Here is a 26,976-nt window from a genome sequence, read left to right as displayed (position 1 = left end):
GCAGTCATCCTTCTTTCTTCACTGTTCCTCATTCCCCACGTACAGCCCATCATTCTGTCCTACCTCCAGAACAAACAAATCCCCAGTCTGTCCTCTGGACTGTCATTGCCACCACCCCCAGCCATCACTTCCAAACTGGTCTCCAGCTCCTTTTTTGTTCCCTTCCTGTCCGTTCTCAGTCCTGTAAAATGCATGGCCATTATCTCTTCAAGACCTCCTCTTCTGTCTCCTCCTTTTGCTGGAATTCTAGAAGCTTTTAGGTCTTGTCATCACAGTGTCTGAAACCTCACATGCCGCCCCTTGGTGGTCTGTTTACATCTCGGGCTTGGCACTCTGGGCCTCTTCTCTTTGGAATCTCAGGTGTTCATGGGAAATGATCTTGAATTACTTCACAGATGCCCTCCTCCCCTCCATCCCTGCTTGTCTGTCTCTTTCTGGAACTTCTAAAATGTTGGTCCTCCCAAAGTTGTCCTCTTACTTTCCTCTCCTGTCTTCCATCTCTTCATCTTTTTTCTCTATTCATAGGAATTTTCCTCAGCTTTATGACTCCTTCCGTCGAGGTTTTTATTTCTGCTCTCCTGTTTTTTAGTTTCCGGAGCTCTTCTTTTGTGCTTGGGATGTCAGCTCTATGAGGGCAGGGCCTTAGCTCTATGCTAGTCACCATGGTACTGCCAGCACCTGGTTCACCATCTGTCCCAGGGCAGGCATTCAGTGAGAACATTGTGAATAAGTGAAGGGGGAGGGTTGGGAGGTGTGAGCACACCCTTGACCATGGGAAGAAAAGTCAAAGATGTTGTGGAAGGACTTTCATTCCTAAAGGATGTGCTCCATTGGTTAGACAGTGAGTGTATTACATCTTCAAGGAACAGAGAATTCCTGCACTGTTTAAACTGTTCCTGGAGCTTTGAGAAAGAAGGGAAACTTCACAGTTCTATCCTAATGGCAAATCCTGACAGAGCTAATGTAAAAGGGAGATCCTGGACCAACTTTTTCCTTCCTGGGGTTGTGTAAAACCCTGAGCAAATATATTCAGGTAGTAGCATCTAAAGCTCAGCATTTTTGTCTACTGTAAGGCTCCGTGCAATCTCTAAGATGCAAGTGTATAGAAAACTTTCAGGAAAGGGCCGTAGTATACAGCTCTGCACATACTTAATTTTTGAAGTGCTACATCTATAAACATAATCTGAAAAGAATGTTCCTTGGAACATGGTTTGGGAAAATGCCACTATAGATAATATAATAAAAGGACAATGTATTTATCATTTCAGGAACCCAAGGATGATTAAATATTAGAAAATTTATTAATAAAATTCATTATAGGTCTCTGGTGGGTTTTATTAATAAAAACCATGGTGACAAATTTTTTAAAATTGATCAAGTTCAGCCTATGTCCCTACTGCAAGCAGTGATGAATAAGATTTTTAAATGCCCCATACATTAATGGTGAAAGACTTAAATTAGGCCTGCCTATTGAAATCAGAAACTGCGATAAGCATGTTTATTATCAGTATCATTTAAAGTTGTTCTGGATGTGTAGCCAATGCGTAAGACAAGAAAATAAAATAATATGGATCAATACAGAGAAAGTCAGGGAGAAGGGAATGATGACTTGCCCTTAATAATAATTAAAACACATTCCAGAATTTAATAACAATACTGTGACCTGAGACAGGGTAGACATTGGGAGAGCAGAATAGGAAGGCTAGAAACATAACCAATAAAAAAATTAATATTTAGTATATGATGACAGGTCATATTCGAAATCAGTGGGTAATGGGAGAACTGTGTAGGAAAGATAATTATTTGGAAAAAAGCTGGATTTCTGGTTTATATCAGAAATACATTTCAATTACTTACATATAGAAAATAAAACCATGAAAATGCTACAAGGAAACCTACATAAGTGTTTAATCATAAAAAACAGGTTAGATAAAGCAGATATGAAAAGAGAAAGATTGATTTTACTACTGATGAATTTAAAACTCATATCAAAAACCAATGAAACTAAATTTTAAATGAATCTGGGAAAATATTTATAACAAACTCCACAAGAAAGGCTAATGTTCCCAATTCATGGAGTTTCACCAATTAATTTAAAGGAGAGAAAGTCCTGGTGGAGTAATGAATGAAGGATATGGTACTAACAACCACTTAACAAAAAAAGAAGTACAAATAAACCAATTAGTGTTTAAAAAGGGTTGCCCTCCCTGGTTATCAAATTGCGTATTCACATGGAACGCTTTAGCAGTGGGGGTATTGGTGGTGGGTCAACATGGGCTCCTGAGTCAGCCAATAGATGTGACATTTAGAGACAGACCCTCAGGGAAGAGGAAATGTGGTGAACCAGTACCTGCCGTTTCTAACACAATGCATAAGTCCCGTGTTTTTCCTGAGAATATTTTCTGTTTACTTTTCTTGTGGATAACTTAGAGCCTATTCAAAAGTAGAATAGTGTAATAAATTGCCATGTACCATCCTCAAATGCTCAAGAAAAGTCTCATTTTGTCTGTACCCCCAAATTCATTGAAATTCTAGGATTTTGAGGTTTAATACTAATTAAACAGAGAAATCTGAAGTAAAATAATAGTCCCTCCCACACACCCCCATCCCTCTAAAAAATCTTCTCATGAATAACTAACAAAAATGTAGTATTTATCCTTCAGTATTTTATATTATTGATGCAGAAATACAAACATGTGCACATATACAGCTTTACCATTATTTTATAATTTGTTTTTCATCCCAATAATTTGTCAGGGTCACCTTTCCAAGACAATGTGTTTAGGTCTGTTTCATTCTTTGTACAACTGCACAATGTTAAGTAGTGTGAAATAGTCTATATTAAACCATTCCCCAGTTGATACTCAAGCACGTTGTTTAAAATATTTGCTGTTGCAAACAATGCTGAAATACCTATTCTCATGTGTAAAGAATGAATATTAAAATAAATGATGATACAGCTTTTTAAATTGATGAAATTGGTAGGGATTTAAAAGTATAAGACCCTGTGTTGCAGTGAGTAGCAAATGGACACTCTTTTTTAAAAAATTTATTTCATTGAAGTATAGTTGATTTACAATGTTATGTTAATTTCTACTGTACAGCAAGGTGATTCAGTTATACATATATATACACATTCTTTTTCATTATGGTTTATCACAGGGTATTGAATATAGTTCCCTGTGCTATACAGTAGGAGCTTGTTTTTTTATTTTTTTGTTTGTTTGTTTGTTTTTGATTATTTTTTGGCTGCGCCACATGGCATGCGGAATCTTAGTTCCCCGACCAGGGGTCAAACCTGTGCCCCCTGCAGTGGAAGCATGGAGTCTTAACCACTGGACCACCAGGGAAGTCCCAGGATCTTCTTGTTTATCCATTCTATATACAATAGTTTGCATCTGCTAATCCCAAACTCCCAGTCCATCCCTCCCCTCCCCGCTCCCCCTTCACAACCACAAGTCTGTTTTCTATGTCTGTGAGTCTGTTTCTATTTCATAGATAAATTCATTTGTGTCATATTTTAAATTCCACATATAAGTGATATCATATGGTATTTGTCTTTCTCCTTCTGACTTACTTCACTTAGTATGATAATCTCTAGGTCCATCCATGTTGCTGCGAATGGCATTATTTCATTCTTTTTTATGGCTAAGTAGTATTCCATTGCATATATGTACCACATCTTTCTTTTTTAAGTGTAGGTTTTTTTTTTTAATTGAAGTATAGTTGATTTACAATATTGTGTTAGTTTCTGTACCACATCTTCTTTATCCATTCATCTATCTATGGACATTCAAGTTATTTCCATGTCTTGGCTATTGTAAATAGTGCTGCAGTGAACATTGGGGTGCATGTATCTTTTAGAATTAGAGTTTTCTCCAGATATATCCCCAGGAGTGGGATTGCAGGATCATATGGCAACTCTGTTTTTAGTTTTTTGAGGAACCTCCATAGTGGCTGTGCCAATTTGCATTCCCACCAGCAGTGCAGGAGGGCTCCCTTTTCTCCACACCCTCTCCAGCATTCGTTTTTTATAGACTTTTTAATGATGGCCATTCTTTTTTTTTAAAAAATTATTTATTTATTTATTTATTCATTTTTGTCTGCATTGGGTCTTCGTTGCTGTGTATGGGCCTTCTCTAGTTGTGGTGAGCAGGGGCTTCTCTTGTTGCGGAGCATGGGCTCTAGGTGCTCAGGCTTCAGTAGTTGCAGCATACAGGCTCAGTAGTGGTGACACACGGGCTTAGTTGCTCCATGGCATGTGGGATCTTCCCAGACCAGGGCTCAAACCTGTGTCCCCTGCATTGGCAGGCGGATTCTTAACCACTGCGAATAATGGCCATTCTGACTGGTGTGAGGTGATACCTCATTGTAGTTTTGATTTGCATTTCTCTAATAATTAGTGATGTTGAGCATCTTTTCATGTGCCTGTTGGCCATCTGTGTGTCTTCTTTGGAGAAACGTCTATTTAGGTCTTCTGCCCATTTTTCGATTGGGTTGTTTGGTTTTTTGTTATTGAGTTTTATGAGCTGTTTGTATATTTTGGTAATTAAGCCCTTGTTGGTCACATCAGCAGATGGACACTGGTCTCTGGGTGGGATTGTAAATTCACCCAACCTTTCTGTATGTATTTAGCAGTTTGTATTAAACACTTTTTAATAAGGTGTTCACTGTTTGACAGATCTGTTCTAGTCCTAGGAACTTGTCATAAGGAGACATTCAGACTGGTGCCAGGGAAGGATGATTCATTGCAGTTGTTTCGTTGCTCCCAGTGTCATACCTTAGGGGATGTGTTTAAATAAGATGTGGTACATCCACTAGATGGAATGCTAAGCAGCCACTAAGGTGCTGATGCAGGTTGCCATCTCTTGAGGTCAGGGCGTTAACTGGGGCTGCAAGCTAGTTGGGAAGTAGCATGTAAAGTATGATTTGAGTTTGGGCCAAATGATGATCTGTTTGTGCTCCAGGGGCAAGGATGACATCAGATAGTCCTGTCTCCCTCTCTATCCCAGTGCCTGGGACCCAATGACATGCTCTAAAACAGGGGTCCCCAACCCCCAGGCCGCGGACCAGTACTGGTCCACAGTCTTTTAGGTACTGGGCCACACAGCAGGAGGTGAGTGGTGGGCGAGCGAGCGAAGCTTCACCTGCCGCTCCCCATTGCTCACATTACCACCTGAACCATCCCCCCCGCCCCCCCCCCGTCCGTGGAAAAATTGTCTTCCACAAAACCGGTCCCTGGTGCCAAAAAGGTTGGGGACCGCTGCTCTGAAAAGCCCTGGGAATTGATAGACCAGAATGCTGCATGCTTATCGCCCAATGTGAGATGATGAGCAGTCTTCAAGATTTTGTCTCTTTTTGCTTATCTGCCTTTTATAATTTTTCTAAATCTGAGTATGCATTGCTTGCATAATATAAGTAAGGTTAAAACAAAGGTAGACAAGCAAAATGTAACATGAGATGGAAAACACCTGGTGTGGTGAACACGAACCCTGGCCTGAGGATCGGGGCTCAGCTCCTGTCCCTTATGTGCTAGGCCAAGTCTTGTGAACTCAGACACATCACTCACCGCTGAGCCTCTGCTTCTGCCTCTCTGCAGTGGGGCTGCCTGCCCTACCTGCCCCACAGGTGTATTTGAGGATAAAAAATAGAAGAGTAGTGTTCACCTGCCCAGTTCACTTACTCAATTTCAGTTGCCAGATTTGAGCCTGAGATCTGGGTGACCTTCCTTGGATTCTGTTATATGTGTTTCCTTTCCATTTTTAAACGTGCTTTGAAAAGTGAACACCATAATGCAGGTGTAACTGTCAGGTGGGATGTTGCCTGCAATAATGATAACAGTAATAATAGATACCAGGCTTTTTTGGATCTTAGTATATACTTTGGAAGAAAACCAATAACTTTTTTAAGACGTGAAAATTTTACGTTGGTCTAAGTTTAAAATACACCTGTTTTAGTATCCCTCATTGTCATATTGGTTTTTGTTAAACTTCACCTTCCTGGGGGAGTTGGAATAACTTGGGCACCATTTATGTTTTCATTCTTGAACTGGTACTGGTCTGATGACTTTGTGGTGGTACCAGGTCAGCGAAGTGCCTGCATAGGTGGGGAGATCGTAGAATGGCGGCCGGCTGCAGTCAACACCTCAGGTGGAATGTGACCATGAAGCTGCAGTTGACCAGCTCTCAGTGAAACTGATAATTCCATCTCAGCAATTAGAACTGTGCTCAGGAACAATTAAGCTTAACTTTGACTGAGAATCGACTCTTCCTGCCAACTCTACCTCAGGTTGTAAGGGAAAGGATGAGTCCCTATGGGTGATGAGACATATTGTTGTACGCCTTCATCATTTCAGCGGTGGGAAGCCATCCCACACCTGCCACACATGGGGCACGAGGCGGATGAGGTTGTGTTGAGTCCTGCTGCAGGGGGGTCACCAGCCGACCTGCCTCCTGCAGCATTCAGTGTACCTGGGTCAAGAGTGTGGGACTCGGTAGAGAGAAACTTTTGAGTCAACCCAGGCATCCCTGCCCTCACAAACAGTGTGGCAAAGTAGTTCAGAGCCCAGGCTGTAGATCTAGACCTCTGGCCTACGTAGCTGCATGATCTTGGACTGCTGGCTTTGTTTCTCTGTAAAGTGGATGGTTATAGAATCTGCTGTAGAAGGCTAGGATGATGGGCAGGAAGACCTATGTGTAATGTCTGACACAGAAACCTCTCAGGAATATTATTATTAATATTGAATTCTACTGTATATAGCTTTCTTAAATATTGAAGTTTTACTTTTTGCTTTTAAAAAGTAATTTATGTTCCTTACAAGTAAATCAGAAAATACAGAAAAGTGGGGAAAAAAAGGTCACAAATCACATTGCCACCTGAAGCCAATCCTTGTGAGCATTTTGGATCCTGTCCTTCTTACCTGTTTGCATGCATGCATGCATGTGTGTGTGTACATGCACTCTTGTGTGGTAGCTGCTTTTTAGTTAATTTATAGTTGTAATTATACTGTGCAGTATGTTGTATCTGGCATCTTGTCTTGTTCCCTTACATAGTGTGAGCTTTTCCTATCAGTGTGTACACTCTTTGGGTTTTCTTATTCTATTAAGGAATATTTAGCCAAAGCATTTACATGGCAATTTCATTTCCATATCTAGAAATGTTAAGATCCAAAAATCATTTCCAAAAAATATGATTTCCCAAATAATAGAGGACTAGCAGCTTTGTAGAGAAATGAGTTGAACACGTGTGGTCAATTTTGCCATTGAAGCTTTGAGTATTATTTTTAACACAGACATAACAGCCTTTAACCTAGATCATTTTCTTTCTCTCCTCAGGACAATTTTCCTAGTATTACTGTTTTCTCAATATGCCAGAAATGTTAAATTTCCTCTCCCAATTTACAAATCCAAGAAAGGATGGACTGCATACAAGTTACAGCTTTTCAAAATGTTCCCTGTGAGTAGTCACCTTGTTTTTTTTTTTTTTGGCAATATTGCCTTTGGTTCATATGTAAAATGTTTATATGAGAAGAGGGGTTTTAAGCAGGTCATCCTGGGGGGACCATGTCTGTGTGATGATACCAGGGTACTAATGACCACCCAAATCACCACGGACCTAAAATTTAAAAGCAGTGGAAGTTTCCAATTCTGGAGTCCTTTTAGCAGTATGTGAGAGGACATTGGTTGTCCTTGGAATTGAGGGAGGTCTGACTCCAAGTGGCCTTTTCAGGCCCATTGTCCATTATTCTTATTTTACTAGCCAGATTAGGGCTAAATAACTTCACTGCATAAAACTACTCTCTCTAAATGTGATTCCATTCAAGGAATAGGTTCTAAGCAGATCCCTTATATGTTTTTTCTGCAAAGTACTGATGATGATGGGCTCTGGGGTATGATATTCCGACTGCAAGAAGGCGTCTTTTGCCAACAACCACCACTTCTGTTGGCCTGACAGAGCTTTTTCCTTTAACCACTTCAGATCATCCTGGCCATCCTTGTGTCCTGGCTGCTCTGCTTCATCTTCACAGTAACAGATGTCTTCCCTCCTGATAGCACGAAGTATGGCTTCTATGCTCGAACTGATGCCAGGCAGGGTGTGCTTCTGGTAGCCCCGTGGTTTAAGGTCCCATACCCATGTAAGTATTCTGGTGGCCAAGAGGGGTCAGGAGCCCACAAGGGCCCAACCTAGAGGAGTTGGAAGTTGGCAGGAGGCTCTGAAACACGAAAGGCCTTCTTTGTCCCAGAGCATGCCCTAGAAGTCTTACCATTCTGGCCCTTAGAGGATTAGACAGCAGAAAAGGGAGGCAGGAGGCTTTGTCCCCAGAGGGCCATAGTTAACACACAGAGACTAACCAGCTCCCTTCTCAGGTATACTGGTTGTTTCTTTTGGTTCCACTAGGACAAAATCCCAGACATAAAGGGGTCTCTTGCCAGATTTGAGCTCTGGTGGCCAGGATTTGAGGGCAGCTGCTTAGAAAGGCAAGTACAGAGCTGCACAGTACCCAAGCCACTGAAATGAACAGACTTGAGTGGGAGGGGCCTGAAGATTAGCAGACGGCTCAAGCATGATGGAGTTTGTATAATCTTTTAATGGGTAGCTATAATTTTTTTTTTTAATTTGGTCACAGCTGTCAGGTAAACTAATATTCATTCACAAATGGTTGGATGATGGATCTTAATTTATAATTTCAGTGTTGGGTAACTCTTGGCCAGGTGGCAGAGATGTACTAATCCCCATCTGTGAGGTATCACTTGGATTCATGTGTAGCGTTTTCTAGACCCCAGCCCCGAAAGTGATTGGTGTGAACCCAGTGATGATTACATGCTTCTTGTTGTATTGTGAAGAGTCTGTTCCTGGCATTTAAGGTTTTTATTAGTATGGAAACCTGAACTTAGTTGGGTTGTGCCAATTTATGCCCCTGTCCAGCAGTCACATTTTCATATTTTATGACAAGGAGGAAGAGCCAAGGATATTAAGACTGGGTTAGAGATAACTGTTCTAAGGACTTCCCTGGCGGTCCAGTGGCTGGGACTCTTGTGCTTCCACCTCAGCGGGCACGGGTTCAATTCCTGGTCAGGGAACTAAGATCCCACATGCCGCGACATGGCCGAAAAAAAAGATAAGATAACTGTTCTAAGCATGTTAAATGATAGGGATGCTGGCAGTTGTTCCTTCTGGTCTTGACACATTTACAAACACTGTAAAAAGCTTAGTCTTTCTAAAAAACATTCTCATCAGATTATATGGTATAAGTATGTATTTATGTATACACAAGTTCGTTCCCCCCTATTCCTCCCCAGTACATGGTTCATAAACATACACGTAATCTGAGATAAAGTGAGTTTAAAAGTCGATTGGTGAGGGAGTCAGGAGGAGGCATGGGAGGGCAGGTAGGAGGAAGCCCCCCACGGCACATTCGGGGTGGTCCTCGCTGCCTGTGCATGTGGCTCCCAAGATGAGCACAAATAGAAACACAGAGTGGGCTGTCCAGGAGAAGCAGCTGTGCGTGTGTTGAGAGACCAGAGAGATTTTGCTCAGGTACCACGGGGCCCATGCACAAGGAGGCATAACTGAGTTGGACAGGGCCTTAATGTCATGACTGCAGAGAGTGCTGTCTGGCTCGTCTTGACAACAGCCCTTGACTGCCACCAGCTTCTCTATTGCCAGAGCTCCCCTAGATAAAGAGCTACTTCCAGAGCTAGAGGATGTAGTCTTATGTACTCTCTAATGATTTGGCTTAATCCAGAGACAAGTTTTCATATATCTAGAGCAGTGGTTCTTAGTCTTTAATATGCTAAGAATTACCTGGATTGGTTGTTAAAATACAGATTTCTGGTCCAAAATGTCAACAGTGCCGAGTTGAGAAACTCTGCTATAAAGTAACAAAATAAATTAAAGCTTCTAGATAAGAGGAAAGATGAAATAACAGACTTAAATAGAAGGCTGGAAGCCCACAGGTTTAAAATTTAAATAAATAAATAATCTGAAGGAAAAGGGATCAAAAATTAAGATTACAAATTTTAAATGTTGAAGTAAATGGAATAAAGATTTTAAAAATAAGGATTTCAGGCAAAGGGGAAGAAATAAGAAAGCAATAAACAAGTAAAAAGACAGAAAATAAAAGGCAATTTCTGAAAAATAATAAATGGCAAAATAAAACAAGAATCCAACCCCCAAAATCAAGATACTAAAATGAAACCACAGTGGTACATCAGCAAAGGTAACCATATAAAAGGTTATTTAGAAAACACAAAATGTTGCTTGATAAAGAAATCATTTGCATGAGAAGAATCCATTCCAAACCAATGCAGAGATGAGATGTTGACCAAGCCAGTTGCTGGTGGGTCTGCACCTTGAACCCCTGACCACAGGCTGCCTCTGCACCCCCTGGTCAGCTCCCACAGGGTAAAGTGAGCTCCAGGCAGGAAAAGTTCTGTCCACACACACACTCCAGGCATATTCTGCACATCTTACTTTACGTGTCATCTTTTTCTTCCCAAACTTGTGGTTGCTCCCATTACCTATGAGACAGAGGCCAAGCCCCTCCAGGGGGCTGGTCAAGGCCTTCCCAACCTACCTGCCCCATGCTGCACACCCGCCTCTGCTGAGCACTAGCCTATTCCTGCCCGGCTGTGTCCATCCACTGAGGCTCAGGCTGCTGCCTACCCAGAATGCCCTCTCCACCTGTCTCCTGCTCTCCAGGCCCTTCTTGGACAGGGACTATGCTACTTCCTGACTTCCTAACTGGTACTCATTGTGACCTGGTTTGGGTTGCCTTCATTTGAAGTCTAATCATTGCACTGGTTCCAAGATCTTTTAGTGTCGTGATCCCTCAGTACACTGTTGGCCCCTGCACAAGAGAACATTTTATACATTTCTTTTTTCACTGTCCTTTCTATTGAGTAGCTCTATTATAACTAACGGTTCAGGGAAAGAAGGTCTAGGTACTTTACAAAGAAGTCTATTTGTTCTAACAGTGAAGGTTCCTCATGCTATTTTTATTAAATAAGATCAATGGTTTTCGGTATCCAAATAGATATACTTTTAAAGAAAAAAAAAACCATACTAAAAATTAAATCTGGGTAGGATACTCAAAATGAAGCTACCTGGGGACTTTGCTTTCTTAAAGGAAACTCTTTAATTTCCCATAACATGGTTTACTTAAACAAAAATAAGTGCTGGAATTATACTAGAGAAGGGTTGTCTATACTTGTGCCATGCTTTACTCTTGGGATTTAAATTTAGCTGGTGACTTTTCATTTGATGCCACCCCCTGGGCAGGAGCACTATTTTGTGTCATGCTTTGCACAGCAGGGCTAAAAATCCTCTTCATACAAATTCCTATGCCAACAAAGCAGGCTGTGTTGAACTGTAATTTAACAGACACTGAGTGTGGCTTTGAAGCAGGAAGAGTAGCACCCGCCTCTTCCAGCCAAACAATTGCTTCTTTTAAATAAAGCAGACCAATCCTGGTTATGGCTGTCTTCATCCAACTCAGAAACTATTCCCAGGCGTCTAGTGCACTGATGACTTAGGTGTAAAAATAAACAAATAGTTTCCATGAGCTTCAAAAATCTGAGTGGATCTTGTAGAGTCCTCTGACATACTGAATGACTCAAATGTCCTGAAAACTTTTGCCTGCCTCTCTAAGAAAGTTCATGAGGCTTTCATGCTTGTTTTCCTTCCTTAGTTCAATGGGGACTGCCCACCATCTCTGCGGCTGGTGTCATCGGCATGCTCAGTGCGGTCGTTGCCAGTATTATCGAGTCTATCGGGGACTACTACGCCTGTGCAAGGCTGTCCTGTGCCCCACCGCCCCCCATCCATGCAATAAACAGGTGCGTTCCTGAGAAAAAACGAGCTCTTCATCGGGCCCAGCGCTTCATACTTTGCTCTTTGGTTTGGATAACCAAGAGTTTCAACATGAAGTAGCCAAGCACCAGGGCTCTTTATTGGCTGTTTGTTTTGGACAAGTCACTGCCCCCATTTTGCCCTGATTTTCCTCATCCATAATATGGAGCAGAATTCCCACCCTTCGTCCTCATGGTAACAATCCTATAAGACATTCTCTGTGAGATCACTCCAGACCTTAGACCTTAAACTCACCAAAACAAGTACCAGGTACTGCCATTGTTCTTTGCTTGGTTTGGGTCATGGATATATTGTCCCCTTTGATTTCTTGTTTTCCCAGCTGTTCTATTCACAGTTACAATTCATATAGAGAGAGACAAGAGCAGGAATAAATGAAGTCTGTAGAATCTAGAGGTTTATGAGCTGTGGAGTTTATATTCTCAGCACATCTGGTCTTTAGTTTCTGGATGCTGGGGGCAAATTGGGCCCTGTGGAAGCTGTAGAGAAGAGAAAATAGCCCAGATCATTCCGCCTTTCCCAGCCAGCTGCCACCCTTCCAGACGGGATTGTGTGTGATGAGATCCAAAGGGCTGGTGTCTTAGCATCTCTTCCATTGGTTCTGTTGGGGTTTAGAGTCCTGGTTTTTCTGTTTTTCTCTAATGGAGTTATTGCATATGAGTAAATTACTTACATACTGATTCTTTTAAAAGTTTTAATGTTTACAAAATTACAAAGCATTTCCTTTCTGATAAAACTATATAGTAATAGGAAAGGAATCAAATCAATGGATGACCCATGTTTGTCTTAGATTCCAACAAATGACTTTATATTTCTGGCTAAAATCTTTTAACTTGGAATAATTTTTAAACATTTGTGTCTGATGTGTGGTTCAGAGATGTGCTTCTCAAAGTTGAATGAGCATGGAGAATCCTGTTAAAATGCAGGTCTTCAGATCTGGGGTGGGGCCTGAGAGTCTGCATTGCTAACCCCTCCTGGGGAGTGTGGAGGCTACAGGTCTGTGGGCCCTGCCTTTGGGCCACAACCATTTAGAGTGTATTTCAGAGTATTTCTCCCATGGAATGAATGTTTTTCTTTCCCCCATTCCTTTACGTTTTAGGGGGATTTTCGTGGAGGGTCTCTCCTGTGTTCTCGATGGCATATTTGGTACTGGGAATGGCTCTACTTCATCCAGTCCCAACATTGGAGTTTTGGGAATTACTAAGGTACAAATATTTTTCTAATTAAATGGTTGGGCCTCAAAATGTTGATCCATTTCATTGATTGGTCTGGCCACTGTGAGTTCCAAAAGGATGGCCTCCAATTCCGAGATCATCTTCTTCCCCATCTCTTATTTTTTCATTGATGGGTTTTTGGAATGCTGATAGAGGTCTCTTTCGCCTTGACTGACCTGGGTAGGCAGGCATCAGGTGCTATTCCTTCATACATTCCACAAATTTTTATTAAGCACTGACCCTTTGCCAGGCTACTGTTCTAGGCACTTGGGATACATCAGTGAATAAAAAAGAGAAATATCCCCATCGTCTATGGAGTTTAGATTCTAACAGAGGAAGACAAGCAATAAATAGTAAGCATAATAAGTATGACAGAAATATGGGGCAGGGTGGGGGATCAGGAGGGTAAGTGTTAAATCGGGTAGTCAGGCTAAGCCGCGTTGAGAAGATGACTTTGAGCAAAGACCTGGCGAAGCTGAGGGAGGGAACTGTGCAGGTACCTGGGGAGGGGCATTCATTCCGGCAGGGCAACCGCCAGTGCAAAGCCTATCACAGGAGCAGGCTGGCACGCTGCAGATGAGCAAGGAGGCCAGTGGGGCAGGAAGCAGAGAGGGGAGTGGGCGTCGGCCTGGTAGGAGCAGGTGAGGTTCTTGGGGTAGCTGAGGGCCAGGTGCTGCAGCCCTACAGGCGGCCAGGGGCCGAGTGGAAGTGGGGGCCGCAGGGTGTGGCTCCATCTGATTTTTTTTTTTTTTTTTAAAGAATCACTATGGCTGCTATGATGAAAGTAGAACATGGTGGGCGGGAGAGAGGATAGAAACAGGAGACCAGTTAGGAGATGGCACTAGTTCTAGATGAGAAATTATATTACTCATTACAAATAAATCAATCTTACAGTAACACAGTTTTAAAACTGCAGCAGCATCATTCTTCTCTTTCAGATGAAATCTGTTGTGGAGTTAGTGGCAGAACAAACCACAGCGAGTCACTCAGGTTGAAGCAGTGCCTGGGTCTGAAGTCCTCCCCACTTGTCTCTCCTCCCCACCCCACTCCAAACACAGACACCATAATCCAGCTTCAGTAAAAAGGAGGCTGCTTCTCGGCCTTTCAAATTTACTAGCAAATAAATTTTATATCCCAGTTGCTTTGGGCCAAAGCTTGCTGTTTGCCCAGGGTGTTGAGGAATGCAGCTCGGCCCTGGCCATTGTATGTTGCGCAGCTAGACACCGTTAGAACTGGTTCACCGTCTAGGGTGGCCTGCATGCGTCAGAGGTCTTCCTCCTGAACTTGAGAACTTGGGGGTGGGCTGGAGCCTTCTAGAACTGTTTGACCTCTCTAAAATTAGAAATCCTTCTCCAGCCCTCTGCAAGATTATATAACCAGATAAAAAGAAACCAAATACTTAGTTTGGTTAATTATAACTGCAAATCCAAGTGAGAGGGAGCAGGGCATGCATTGTGCAAGCCTGACATGCTGGTTGGTTTCCTGTAAGTTGGCCAGGCCATCACAGAGCTCAGCCTCAGGTGTGCTGGTGGCCCCACCTGCTGCCTGTTGCTCCTGGCACATGACATGTGAGGGCTGCCTGATGGGCACTTCCTCCAGGATGCCTGGGTTCTATTGCTGCCCATAGTGAGAGCAGATGCTGAGCACACAGAGCTAAGGGAAGGGTCAAATGGGCACCAAATGGGGCATAAGCCACTCACTCTTTAGCCAGTTTGCTGCCAGGAACCTGTAGACATATAACTAATCCAAAATAACGGAGTAGTAAAATTATTATAGATGGAGAGACTCTTGGGGAAACAGTTTAACAAGCCAGCTCCCTTTCTGCACCTTTTTAAAACACATCATCACATAATTTAACGAAGGTCACTGTAGGGAGTAAGTAGTGCTGTCACTAAGGTTCCTTCTAAAACTTGACTGAGCTGGTTTGGGGAATAATTATCTTTATTATAATTTGGATGGTGCTAGCTTATTCTGAAAAGGCACCCTGCCTGCATTTTTTAATTGAGCCAATTGATCTTACCTCAGAATCCCTTTGGACCCACTTACCCTAGGTGAAGGTCTTATCCATTTGAGAGCAGTATCAGCCCTGGAATTGGTTTCCATTGCCCTGACTCACAAGGGGGTATAATTGAGCCATCTACACAGATGCCTCGGGGTGGGGAAGTAGGACTTGCACCAGAAACTTCTCTGTGGCCTGAGCCATGTGGCTGATGGAAGATTCCTGCCCAGGAAAAAGGAAGCACAAGGTTATAGGCAGTATTCTGCCTCTTGTCCAGCTGAAGGACTTGGGACAGTCATTCTTCTGATTAGAACTGAGATCTGAAATCTGACAATTCTAGATCTAGATCTGTGTTGTCTAATATGGTAGTCAGTAGCCCCATGTGGCTGGTGGCTGCCAAAGGAAAGCACAGATACAGAACGTTTCCATCACTGTATGAAATTCTTCCAGACAGCACTGTCTGGACCACTGTCTCAGACTTCCAGAACAAATAGAAAGAGGGTCATCTGTGGCTCTTGCGGAGAATCTACCTCCATTTCCTGGCAACTCCACTGTTTGCTATCCTTCATCCAGTTATGGCGTTCCATGTACAGACATGGACATTCTAACTATTTGATCAGAGTTGAGGCTGCCTACCCCATTGTGTTTTCTGAAGTTCTGAGGGTTGGATGGGTTGGATTCCATGTGCAGGACTTCTCTGCTGAGTGTGTTCCAGTGTCTGTCCCACAGAGAAGGGCAGCATGGCATGGTAGGGAGGTGGCTGCTTTGGATCCAGCCCTGGCTCCATCACATTCTCCTAAAGTGACCACGGGCAAGTTACGTCACCTCTCTGAGTTTCTATACCCTTGTCTATAAAGATAGCTTGCAAGGTTTTGGAATTAATAACTTGACGTAAAGCACCTAGCATGGGTTAAATAAGCAAAATAGAGATACTGTTATATGATATTTAGCCCTAAGTTTATTTCTAGGAAGAGTAAACACCATCTTCCCTGGCTGAACTGTCTCTTTGATGGTATCCAGAGGGAGGTCATTTCTTCTCTGCAGCATACCACCCTGTTGAACACTTTGGAAAGTCAGAAATGCAGTGTCGATTTTTCAATGGCCCTAGGCAAAGCCACAGTTCAGGAAGGAGATCAGAAGGGAGTCTGGGAGGTGATTCCAGGGAGTGGAGAAAGGAGATATGAAGGCTCCATGTAAGCACCAGCAGGGCAGGGATTTTAGGGCTGTGACTCTGGTGTTTGGAACAGAAATGTATAATAGGCACTCAGTTAATGTTTGTTGAACAGAAGAATGGCTGACTTGCTGCTTTTTTTGGACAGCATCTAAGGCAGATCAGCCTTCCTTGAATGGTTTTCATAAGAGATTTATTGTTTCAGGCATCCCTAGGGCCAGCTCAGCCCTCCCCCCTGCACACCTAACAGGGCTGACCCTGCTGGGAGGTGGATCCCTCTGTCTGGTTGCTCTTTCTCTTACTCATGCCTCAAGACCATCTCCAGGGAACCCTCCCCAACTTTTCAGAGTTATCTCCTCCCACTGGACTCCCACGCAACATAACAATTGCAACAGTACAATTATTTGATCATAAGCTTGTGACTTACTCATCTTTGTATCCATCACCACCCCCCATCCCAGTTTCCCAAGTGCTGGTCACGTAGTAGGTCCTTGAAAATGCTGAAAAACAAGCTATTTGTAAATGAAAGCCTTCCTAATCATGTATTACAGCCAAGCGTAAGTAATTTTTGCTCCGTTTGCCAGTTTGCATGACCTTTTCACTGCTCCCCTGCACATAGTGGTGGTATAATGGGAGGAACTGTAAGTTGGAGTAATGGACGCTAGGCTCCAGTGTCAGCTGTGACTGATTCTAGCTGGACAGCTCAGTGAAAGATTCAATTCTTATTCTGAACTTGACCCTTGGGCACATTGAGAAGCTGTTGGAAGGTCCAGCCCAGCATCATCCAGGAGAACAGTGCAGTAGTGGAAATGTTCTGTACCTGCACTATACCCTGTGGGAGCCCCCAGCCACACATGCCTACTGAGCACTTGAAATGTGGCTAGTACAACTGACGGACTGACTTTTACATTTCATTTCATTTTAGTTACTTAAAATTTAAGTAGCCATCTTCTATTCACTGTAAGTCATACATAAAGCCCTGTGGGCACTATTCCATTTCTGGAACCTCTTTTATCCAGTTTATGTCCTCAGGATGTTTTCCTGGGAGAGGCAACACAGAGTAGGGGCCAACAGTGCAGGATTCTTGAGCCCAGTGCTAGCTCCATCTCTCGCTACCTGGGTGACAGTGGACTAGATGGACGCTTCTAGAAGGCAGAGATCAAGCTTAACCAATAAAGTTGGGACCACATGGGAAATGCTTTACATGGTGCCGCAGAAGTCCAGAGTTGGGGAAGCCAAGCCTTGGAATCAAAGAAGGCTTTGCAGAAGAGGTAGCATTGGGGTAGTATTTTGAAAGATGTGTCTGAGAACTGGCCAGAAGGGGGATGAGAACCTGAAGACTTAGGCAGGGGACTGACCTCCCAAGTCACAATGTTAAAGAGGTCACTCCATCGTAGTGGGGAGGGCATGTGGGCAGAGGAAAGGCCAGAGGCAGCAAGTTCAGGTGGGAGGCTGTCAAATAACCTAATGCTTCCCAGGTGCTGTTCAGACTATTTTACATGCATCTCATTTAATCCTCAAAGCAGAAGCACACCGTTCATTGTTACAGAGATGAGGATCCTGCCACCCAGAGAGGCTAATGCCTGTCTCATAGTTAGAGGTGGAGCAGAGACAGGAGCCAGGCAGCTCCTGCACTCTTTGGTCTCCAGGCTGTGCCACCTCTAATGAGTAATACACCAGGAGGAAAAGTAGTTCCAGAAATGTTTGGGGGTTTTGTCTGATTTGCCAGAACCCAGAAGAGAAGCAGGGGCCAAGTGTAGTTTTTGCATTTTGCATTTGAGACACTAGAAGATCATCCTGGCCAGTGACTGTGGGCATTAGAAACCCAGGACCAGAGCGCAGGAGCAGGTGCACACTGAGGTGACATTGCCCAGGGCTCGGAGATGCAAAGGCTGAGCCCCAGGATCCCCATAGTCAAGGAGAGCAGAACAGTCAGCTTCTGGCAAGAACCGGATGGGATGGAAACAAGGAAAGGTGGTGGTAATCTTTTTACTCTAGTTGTGTTTATAGTAATATTTATGTGTTTAGAGTATTGAGTACTCTAATTCAGTATCCTCATTGTGAAATGAGACTGAACCCTCTTAACTAAAAGTTTTAAGAGTAATCCAGATTTTGCCTGTGGGTTTTGTCACATTTTCCCACGGGGCCTGAGTAGTTGTGTGTGCTGCTGGAGAGCCTCGAGGTGAACGCCTTTCTCTGCCCTCTGTGTGTCCCACAGGTTGGCAGTCGTCGGGTGATACAGTACGGCGCAGCACTCATGCTCGCATTAGGCATGATTGGAAAGTTCAGCGCCCTCTTCGCCTCGCTCCCGGATCCTGTGCTTGGCGCCCTCTTCTGTACTCTCTTTGGTAAAATTCCATTTCCTTGATAGCCGGCTTCCTTCTCAGGCTCCTTTTCTTTCTTCACATTTGCTAAGGAATCCCTTCAGTGAGATTGAAGGTAACGATAAATTTCTTTTTTAAAATACAAAAGGACATACCTTAAAAACATAAAAACACATATCACTTTCTGAGTTGAATTGATGTTAAAGGTAGAATAATTGAGCTAGGAAAAATCAAATTAAATTTTATTCCCTCTAATTGCCATTTCTAATTGATTTAAACTCAGATATCTTCCCCTCTGGGCCATTTAAAACTGACCATTTTTACGATGGGACTCGATCTCTGTGCCATTCAGCTGTAGTAATCAGGGACTTGATATTTGGGTGCATTTCCCAATGTAATTGAAATTGTTTGAATCAAGTTTTTGAGGGAGAACCAATGTCCTTAGTTTTCTGCCTGGCCTAAAAAAAGCATAGTGGGATGTTTATGCCCCTTATTTAGGCCCAAATAGTGCCTAGGCCGAGGGTCATTTGGATCAGAGACCCAGGTTGTCACATTTTGGTCCCTGTCCTGTCACTACACAGGTCTCCCAACCTGTTTCTGATGGGACCGAGAAAGGACATTGTAGGGAGTCTGTCTTCGACAGTGTATCTATCATCCATGCCATAGGTGAGATAATGGAACTTGTGGTCTAATGTTTTTCTCTCCAGGAATGATCACAGCTGTTGGACTCTCTAACCTGCAGTTCATTGATTTAAATTCTTCCCGGAACCTCTTTGTGCTTGGATTTTCAATCTTCTTTGGGCTTGTCCTTCCAAGTTACCTCAGACAGAACCCTCTCGTCACAGGTAGGAAAAACAGGCCTTGAATCTTGTGGGGAAGTTGGAACCACAGCCAGCAGTTCACAAACAGCTCACCACCAGTTGGAGGGGACTTTGGAACTTCAAGAATCATTCTGATGAATGTTCATCTATGTTTTTCATTTAAATCCCACTTGGCCGAAGCTTATCTGGAAGCCGTTTGCACTCCTAACCACCTGTTTTCCATAGCAGGTGAACCATTTTACATTCCCACCAGGTATGTGGGACACAGTGATTTCTATTTCTCCATATTCTCACCAAACCAAACACGTGTTATTTTTCTGTTGGGGATCATTATATTTTTAAATATAGAAAGTGTGTGAACTTCTGTCTTAATATATCTCATTCATGTGATAACATCTTTAGAAATAAAGTTGCTCCTAATTAAAAGAAGCTAAGCACTAATTAGTAACCCAGAATTCTGAAGCCCTTCATTTGATTGCTGACTCCACAAATATTTTTGTTGTCTTGTTATTCACTTTGTAAAATTTTCAGCCTTACAACAGCCATCTTTTATATTGATTTTTTTTTTTAATCTGCAAACAACACCCCCCTCCACCCCCAAAGTCTTCATAGTTCATTACAGGTTGAACTTCACTCTGTTAGATTTATCTTCTGTGAACCATTGTTAGGAATTTTCCTTATGGAGATAACTTTTGATTATTGTTGAAAGCATTCATAGTAGTTTAACATGTTACTGGCAAAAATTTATCTACACGTGCATAGCAGAAATTTACACTTTAATGCACTGTATTGACGGACTGGCAATTAGTGTCCACCCCAGTGTTCCTTTCTAAGTCAAGGGCAGGCCTATTCTGACTGGCAGTGACCAGTTGCTATGTCATTTTCAGGGATAACAGGAATCGATCAAGTGTTGAATGTTCTTCTCACAACTGCTATGTTTGTAGGAGGCTGTGTGGCTTTTATTTTGGATAACACCATCCCAGGTATGTGGTATATATCAAACATGCTTATTACATACGTAATTACATACTTTTTTTTTGCCAAATAAATATGGGAAGCAGGAAGAGTGAATCAGTTCAAAGCAATCACTGGTTAAAACTGTCTTTTCTAAAGTGGTTAAGATGACACTTTCAGCCACCTTTCATGAATCACTTTTTTGCTAATAAACTTAGTTTTTTTTTCCTTCTTGCTGAATTACATTTAAGAAAAAGCAGATGAATTCCTTGCATATGGTGAAGGGGCAGCGGGTGCCTTAAGCATGCTCCAGCTGCCTGCCCTTCTGCTCAGCCTTGCCTGGAGCTCTGCAGTTTGGCTTTTGTTGACTTGTTCACACACTCCTGAGCCAACTGCTACCAGTGGGCAGCACTTCTCCTCCTTGTGGAGCCTGTCCTTTAAATGAGTCATTCCAGAGGCAGACCACTGCCAGGACCAGTGCCTGAGAGATGTCTGGAGTCAGCTCTCTCTGCAACACCCATAGCCCTTGTTTCACAGCTGGTGCATTCTATGCCAAGTGCCGGGTGATGGACTAGGATATGATGTGGGCCCTGCCTTGGGGCCTTCCCAGCTTCCTAGAGGAGGCTGCTTTGTATCGTTGTAAAGTGCTGCCATGGATGCACTAGTAGATTCATCCACTGTCAAGGAAGGATGATGTTTATTCTTGAGCTTGAAGGTTTTATTGAGATTTTGCCCGTAACCTACCTCCAAAAAGCCTCAATCAAGAAGAGGTTACTAGGGGAGTGAGGGGTGAACACATCTGGCAGAAGGAATCACACACATGAATAGGTGGAAGGTGTTAGATTTGTGGGAGGCCAGTAACATCCTCTTTCTCTCCTAAGTCAGCACTAAGTGAGAGAGAGACAAAGGAGTCAGGCAGATGGAAATTAAAGTCAGTTTTATTAATGAAATGCCCATGGGAGGGCATAGCTTATATGTGAGAGGTTCCTAAGCCCTGCACCATAGAGTCAAGCTCACCACCCAGGCTCAGGCAGAGAAGTACATTGTTAGGGCTCCCATGTAGCTAAAAGCAGGTGCCAGTGCTCCTCTCTGCACTGGAAAGATTTTTGAAAAGGAGTCCAGGAGTTGCTGAACCCTGTCGGTCCAGATCTTTCTCCCTGACTCATCTGTCAGGGTAGAGAATTGCCAGGAGTGTTATGCCAGTGGCAGTTCATCCTCAGAGGAGCACAACAAGTGGGGAATATGTGACAAATACACCCCCCACCCACTGAAATGGAGCAAAACAGTATAAAAAGTGATAATGTCTGGATGAGTGGTGGGTGGGTGTGCAATGACCAAGTGGTGAAGGCATTGTGAGTTGTAATAATGACTCTGGGCCCCATTTTGCAAGATCAGATTGGCGTTTTAGAGAGAAGTGGTTGTTTTGAGGGATTAGTGATTCTTAGATTTCTGGATTGGGCATCGGCTACTCCTCAAGTGTTCTTTTCTGTCATCCCATTCCTTTCAATCTATGAGATAGCAGCAGTGGAGAATCTCAGTTCTTGGTAGAACTATTTAACTAAACATTCCATTGTTCTGTTTTTGTTTTGTTGTGTGTGTGTGTTCCACAGGTACTCCAGAGGAGAGGGGAATCAGGAAATGGAAGAAGGGCGTGGGCAAAGGGAGCAAGTCTCTTGATGGCATGGAATCCTACGACTTGCCATTTGGCATGAACACTATTAAAAAATACAGATGTTTCAGCTACTTACCCATCAGCCCAACCTTTGCAGGCTACACATGGAAAGGCCTCAGGAAGAGCGCTAACAGCCGGAGTTCAGATGAAGACTCGCAGGCCACAGTATAGCCGTAGCTCGCCCTGTGGCCCAGCCGCAGTGAGGCATGAACCTGTAGTTCCTTGCTGAGTAACAAGCAGTAACATATATGTCTGTAGATCTGCAGTTACATTGTCCACCCCAGAGCTAAGACAGATTACAAGTAGCTTTTTTGTTGTGGGTTGTGATCCTGTCTAATATGGTGTCTCACCTATCTTTTTATTTAAGCCCTTGACCCTTTGCCCTTGAGAGCATCCATTGCTGGCCATGGTCACTGAATTTGAAGTTCCTGTCCTCCCGTGGGAGTGGATGCTTGAAGCCCACAGCGATTCCTTGTTTTCAGTCCCCTTCTAACACCCTGTGCTAGCTTTCTTACAGGCCACCTCCAGGGTCCAGGGGCTTTCTGTGCTTGGAAGCACCAGGACCTTCACCTGCAAAGACCTCCTCTGGTCAAGGGGCACCAGTATCCTTGCATTGTCAAATGAGATTCTGTGTTCCCTGATACTCCTGTAGGAGGTGGCTGCTGGCCAGTTGAAAACAGTGACATGCTTACCCTATGCCCAAATCTGTGCACGGGTAAAGTCTGTACAGATATAATTAAAATGGAAATTGGGGGATTGGACGGGAAGGGAAGGTACCTTGAAATCAGTATCTGATTCTCAACTGCACTTTCTTGGTGCCACCCTGGCCCAAGCTGGGCCAGCACATCTCATATTGGCCTCTTTTTTTTTTACTAGTAGCTGAGACACTCTATCTGGCATTTATCACTCCTGGCTGGTGTGACGGGTATAGAGTGCCCATGAGGGCACCAAGCAGGTGTTTATGGGGGTCTTGGTTCTGCTGACATGTGGATGTCAGTTATTGTTGTGTGTATCTATTATTACAAGATTTTATTCCTATTTAATGTTATTGACTATAGATTTTTGAATTCAGTGTTTTTCCATGTGACCCTCTTACCTTACATACCTATTACTCGTCCCTCACCTCCTATCCCCCATTAAGAAAGGAACCAGCATTTGTAAAGCTGTTGACACCATCAGGGAAGCTTGTTGTCCTGGCTCTTAAAGGCCAGTAACCATTATTGTGGTTGTGTTTTGTATTGCTTGATACCATGAAAGTGTAAATACGTAATGCTTAATCTATTTATCAAAACTGACTACTGGACCAGAGCCCAGAAACCGTGGGTTAAGTTATACGTGAATTTGTTTTGTGAAGAAGGGAAGCTGCGGCAGGTGACAAACAGCCGCCATATTGAATGGTGCGGCCTCCTGGAAAATTAATCACTGCAGTTCTGTTGCCATTCATATCTGGCAGTTAAGGCTTAAGGAGACTTTCTGTGAGTTGCCATGTTGAATGTCCACTGGCTTTTGATTTTGCAGAGGGGAAGATTAGATCCCCTGGCCAAATGCTGCCTTTCCTGTTTAAGTTATTGCTGAAGGTAGTAAGAAGAGCAGCTGGCAGGCCCCCTCTGTTGAATTCTAATTAATAATATTAAATTGTTTCTGACAAAAATAACTTTTATTGAATTTGGCTTGAAATTTGCAATCAAAGGAAAATCCTGAGTGACCTTGTTTCTTGAGGTAGTGCTTCTTAAGTATTTACCTGGTTGTTTACCAGGCAGTGAGAACATGGCTCTTGGCAGCCTTGTGTCCACATGGTGAACTTCCTGCCCCCGCAGCTGGCTCAGCTCACCACACTGGGATGTCTTTGGCAGCATTATTGTGTCACTACAGCCTCCTTGACCCCTGTAATGTTTGGGGCTTTAAGGCCTATTCTGGCAAGGACACTTCAGAGCCACTGCATTGTTTTGCCAAGACCTTATTGCAGATTAAGTAAAGAACTTAGATTCTAAATTTAAATTTGTATGGTATGTTCTTTTTGAAGTGTATTTGGTGCATATTTACTTTAGAAGCACACTGGTTAAGTGATTTTCATCTGTTTGACTTGGTAAGCCCTCGAGGCTGACAGCCCTAGTTGTCCCCTTAGTTGCTTAGTTCCTTCTATTTGTATTTTGCTCAGCATCTCCAATTTCTCTCCTCTGAACAATGGGGAAAATTGTAAAACATCCCAGAGATTGCAGTATTCTAGCTCTCTAGATGAGCAGAAGGACCAAATATCCAAATGAAAGCCTCTGAACCATTGGTAATTCAGGAACAAGTTCCTTTCAGCTTAACTTGACCCAGGTATCTTCCCTCCCAGTGGGTAACACTCAGGGCATGTGCTTCAGATGTCTAGGAACCCTCTCCCTTCTGAAAACTCTCCTGGGCCGGGCTTATTGAGAGGTTTCAGATCTGCTGGTCTGGGGGGATATTTTCCGTAAGCCTTCAAATGTGCAAAGAAGCCCTGTGCCCACACCTCCTATTGGAAAAAGAGGGTTTTCGCCCTTCTTGTTCCATTGGGGCCAACTTAGATTCTCTGCCCAAGGTGGGGGAAGGGGACAGGAGATTAAGAAGTGTCCCCTGGCCAGCAGATATGCTACAGAATGAGTCTGTAGTTGAAAGAAAAATATATTCATCTGCTTCTTGTGTTTAAGCACACACCTGAAGGGGAGGTTTTGGGGGACACAGTGGCCATGCACAGTCTGTGCCTGTGCACCTCCCACTTGCATTGCTAGGGCCACATACCCGCTATGCATTGGCCAATAGAATGTTTTAGGATATTTTGGATGTGAATGTCCTTGGGCAGGGCATTCACCCTCCAATTCCCACGTGAATACCTACCCACTGTTTTCACATTTACATTGGTGATCCTGATGTGGAAAGTAGAAACTTATAAATAGGACAGTAGATGCTGCAATATCACTGTGGCGGCAAGGGCGAACCCACCACTGGTTTTGATAAAATATCTAAATGGTTCACAATGGGAAGTGGCTCCAGTCTTTGTAGGCAATTTTCATTCTCATTCTCACTAGGGAATTAAACATAGATTCATTGATACAGAATCTTTCTTAAGATGGTTTCAAATGTTAGATTGTAGTAAGTTTCTTGTGATTGATCAAGGCAAGGGAAGTGGCTTAACCATGGGTCCTTATGGTTTCCCGTTTTCATGGTAACAAATTCACACACAGGATTTGCTTCATACTGTAGAATACTGGCTTTCATGATGACAACCTGGTTTATGCATGAATATTACAGTATTTCCATATAGTAAAATAACATTTCTACCCAGGATAATAGTCACAGTTTTCCAGGGAGGGAATGATAATTTTCATGACAATGTCATGTGATGATAGAATTTCTCCATTGATGAATCTTTCGTATGTGTGTATACTTTATTTACCCATGCATATATTTTATGACCATGAGCTAAGTTGTTATTTCTTTAATTCATGTCTCTGCTGAAATATTGGTACTAGCAACTTAGACTTGAAGTTGGCAACTATAATCTTCCATAATATCGATGCCACAAGAGTGGTCAGGCCAGATAGGAGACGAACAAGGAGCTGTGGCGGAAGCCTCATCCCAGAACCTGTCTGGCACAAAGACAGGCAGCATCCTGCACACTCACCCCCACGGCTTGGGGTGGATGCTCAGCTGCAGGCAGCAGGCCTGGCGTGACTGTTGCTGCCCCCTGGTGTGCTCACCCAGCTGTGCCCCCTGGACACCGTGGCAGCCTGAGCTCTCACAGGGCCCACTTCTCCAGGGAGCCACTGTTGGCTTTGGGGAAACACCTGGGGCCTCACATGCCATGCGTGTTGTGCTCTGTCCCCTTATGATTTTGACACAGAGAATAGGATCTCCTCCACCCTCCACCCTTCCCGCAGTCACAACTGGAGTAGTGCAAGAAGATTGCCCGTTTTTGCCAGCGTTCAGCATCTGCCCATGGACCTGTGAAGCACGTTAGCGCAGAGGATCCCTTTTCAGCAGCCTCCACACATTCCTGTCCTTTTAGTCTGTTCTTGACTGTGCCTCGTCTTCACTCTACACTAGTAACATCCAGCCTCCTTAGAATTGCTCTCTGCGTGTTTCCCAACACTTAGGACACCCTTCCCAGTGGTGCCGTCTTACTGACAGTCAAGTTAATACCCTTTTTGTTCGTTCGTAACAACCTTTGTTTGACATGTTAATAAATTTCTGACTGTTCTTAAAACAGTGGGGATGCCTATATTTTCCTTAAGTTTTTGTGACTGACTTTGGCTATATACCTTTCTGGGATTTTGTTTGTTTTTTATTTTGCATACTGAGGGTATTTGGGGTGGGGTTGTTTTTTGAGATGTCTAATTCTTTTATGGAGTTTTTAAAAAGAATTTTCATATTGTTTTTCTAACATGGCTTCATTAAACGTTTAAGTATTTTAAAAATATGTAATATTTGGACCAGATGTTGTGAATAATAGTAGAGATAAAGCTATTTTATTCTGTATTTTTAAAACTGTTCCGTACAAATAAAAGCTCTCCTGGACACCGTTCTGCTGTTCACGTACCTTCTTTGGCTGGTCTTTAAAGAAACCTGTCATTATTTAAAAGTCATCACTTAGGGGAGGGAACTCGACTAGTAAAAATTTTAGTTCAACAAGTTCACCTTTGTTAGATACCTCGAAGACTCAAAGGAGGAAAGCAGTTGCTGAAGTATCATTGGCCCCCACAGCTAGAGAACCACGGTGGGCTCCTTGGGAGGATGCCCAAGGGGGAAGGGAGACCTTGGTTAGAGGATGCACTCATGCTGGACTTTGGCATGAAATTATGAGTCTCTTAGTAAGTTAGTGATATCTGGAGGCTGGAGACCTTTTAGGGACCAGAAAGGCTGTCGTGTCCACACAGTGGAATCAAAGGCTCCCAGAGCAGTCTTGGCCCCTTCAGGCCAACTGTTTAGGCT

The 26,976-nt window shown here is 43.3% G+C and overlaps 1 protein-coding gene across 2 annotated transcripts in view; it reads left to right on the top strand.

The window, feature by feature from the left end:
- The window catches only part of SLC23A2 (solute carrier family 23 member 2), a 140,804-nt gene extending 114,326 nt beyond the window's left edge, over positions 1–26,478 (top strand). For both annotated transcript variants that reach the window (XM_059898165.1, XM_059898167.1), the window contains exons 9-16: positions 7,335–7,455; positions 7,978–8,134; positions 11,690–11,837; positions 12,968–13,073; positions 18,471–18,600; positions 19,284–19,421; positions 20,285–20,380; positions 21,962–26,478. In XM_059898165.1, coding sequence (XP_059754148.1) covers positions 7,335–7,455; positions 7,978–8,134; positions 11,690–11,837; positions 12,968–13,073; positions 18,471–18,600; positions 19,284–19,421; positions 20,285–20,380; positions 21,962–22,194 — 1,129 coding nt within the window. In that variant the 3' untranslated portion in view covers positions 22,195–26,478. The remainder of the gene's footprint in view (positions 1–7,334; positions 7,456–7,977; positions 8,135–11,689; positions 11,838–12,967; positions 13,074–18,470; positions 18,601–19,283; positions 19,422–20,284; positions 20,381–21,961) is intronic.
- Positions 26,479–26,976: the final 498 nt, after the last annotated feature.

The sequence above is a fragment of the Balaenoptera ricei genome, chromosome 15 (assembly GCF_028023285.1).
Source record: "Balaenoptera ricei isolate mBalRic1 chromosome 15, mBalRic1.hap2, whole genome shotgun sequence".
Lineage (NCBI taxonomy): Eukaryota > Metazoa > Chordata > Mammalia > Artiodactyla > Balaenopteridae > Balaenoptera > Balaenoptera ricei.
The sequence above is the reverse complement of the archived record's forward strand: the minus strand, read 5'-3'. Positions and strand labels throughout refer to the sequence as shown.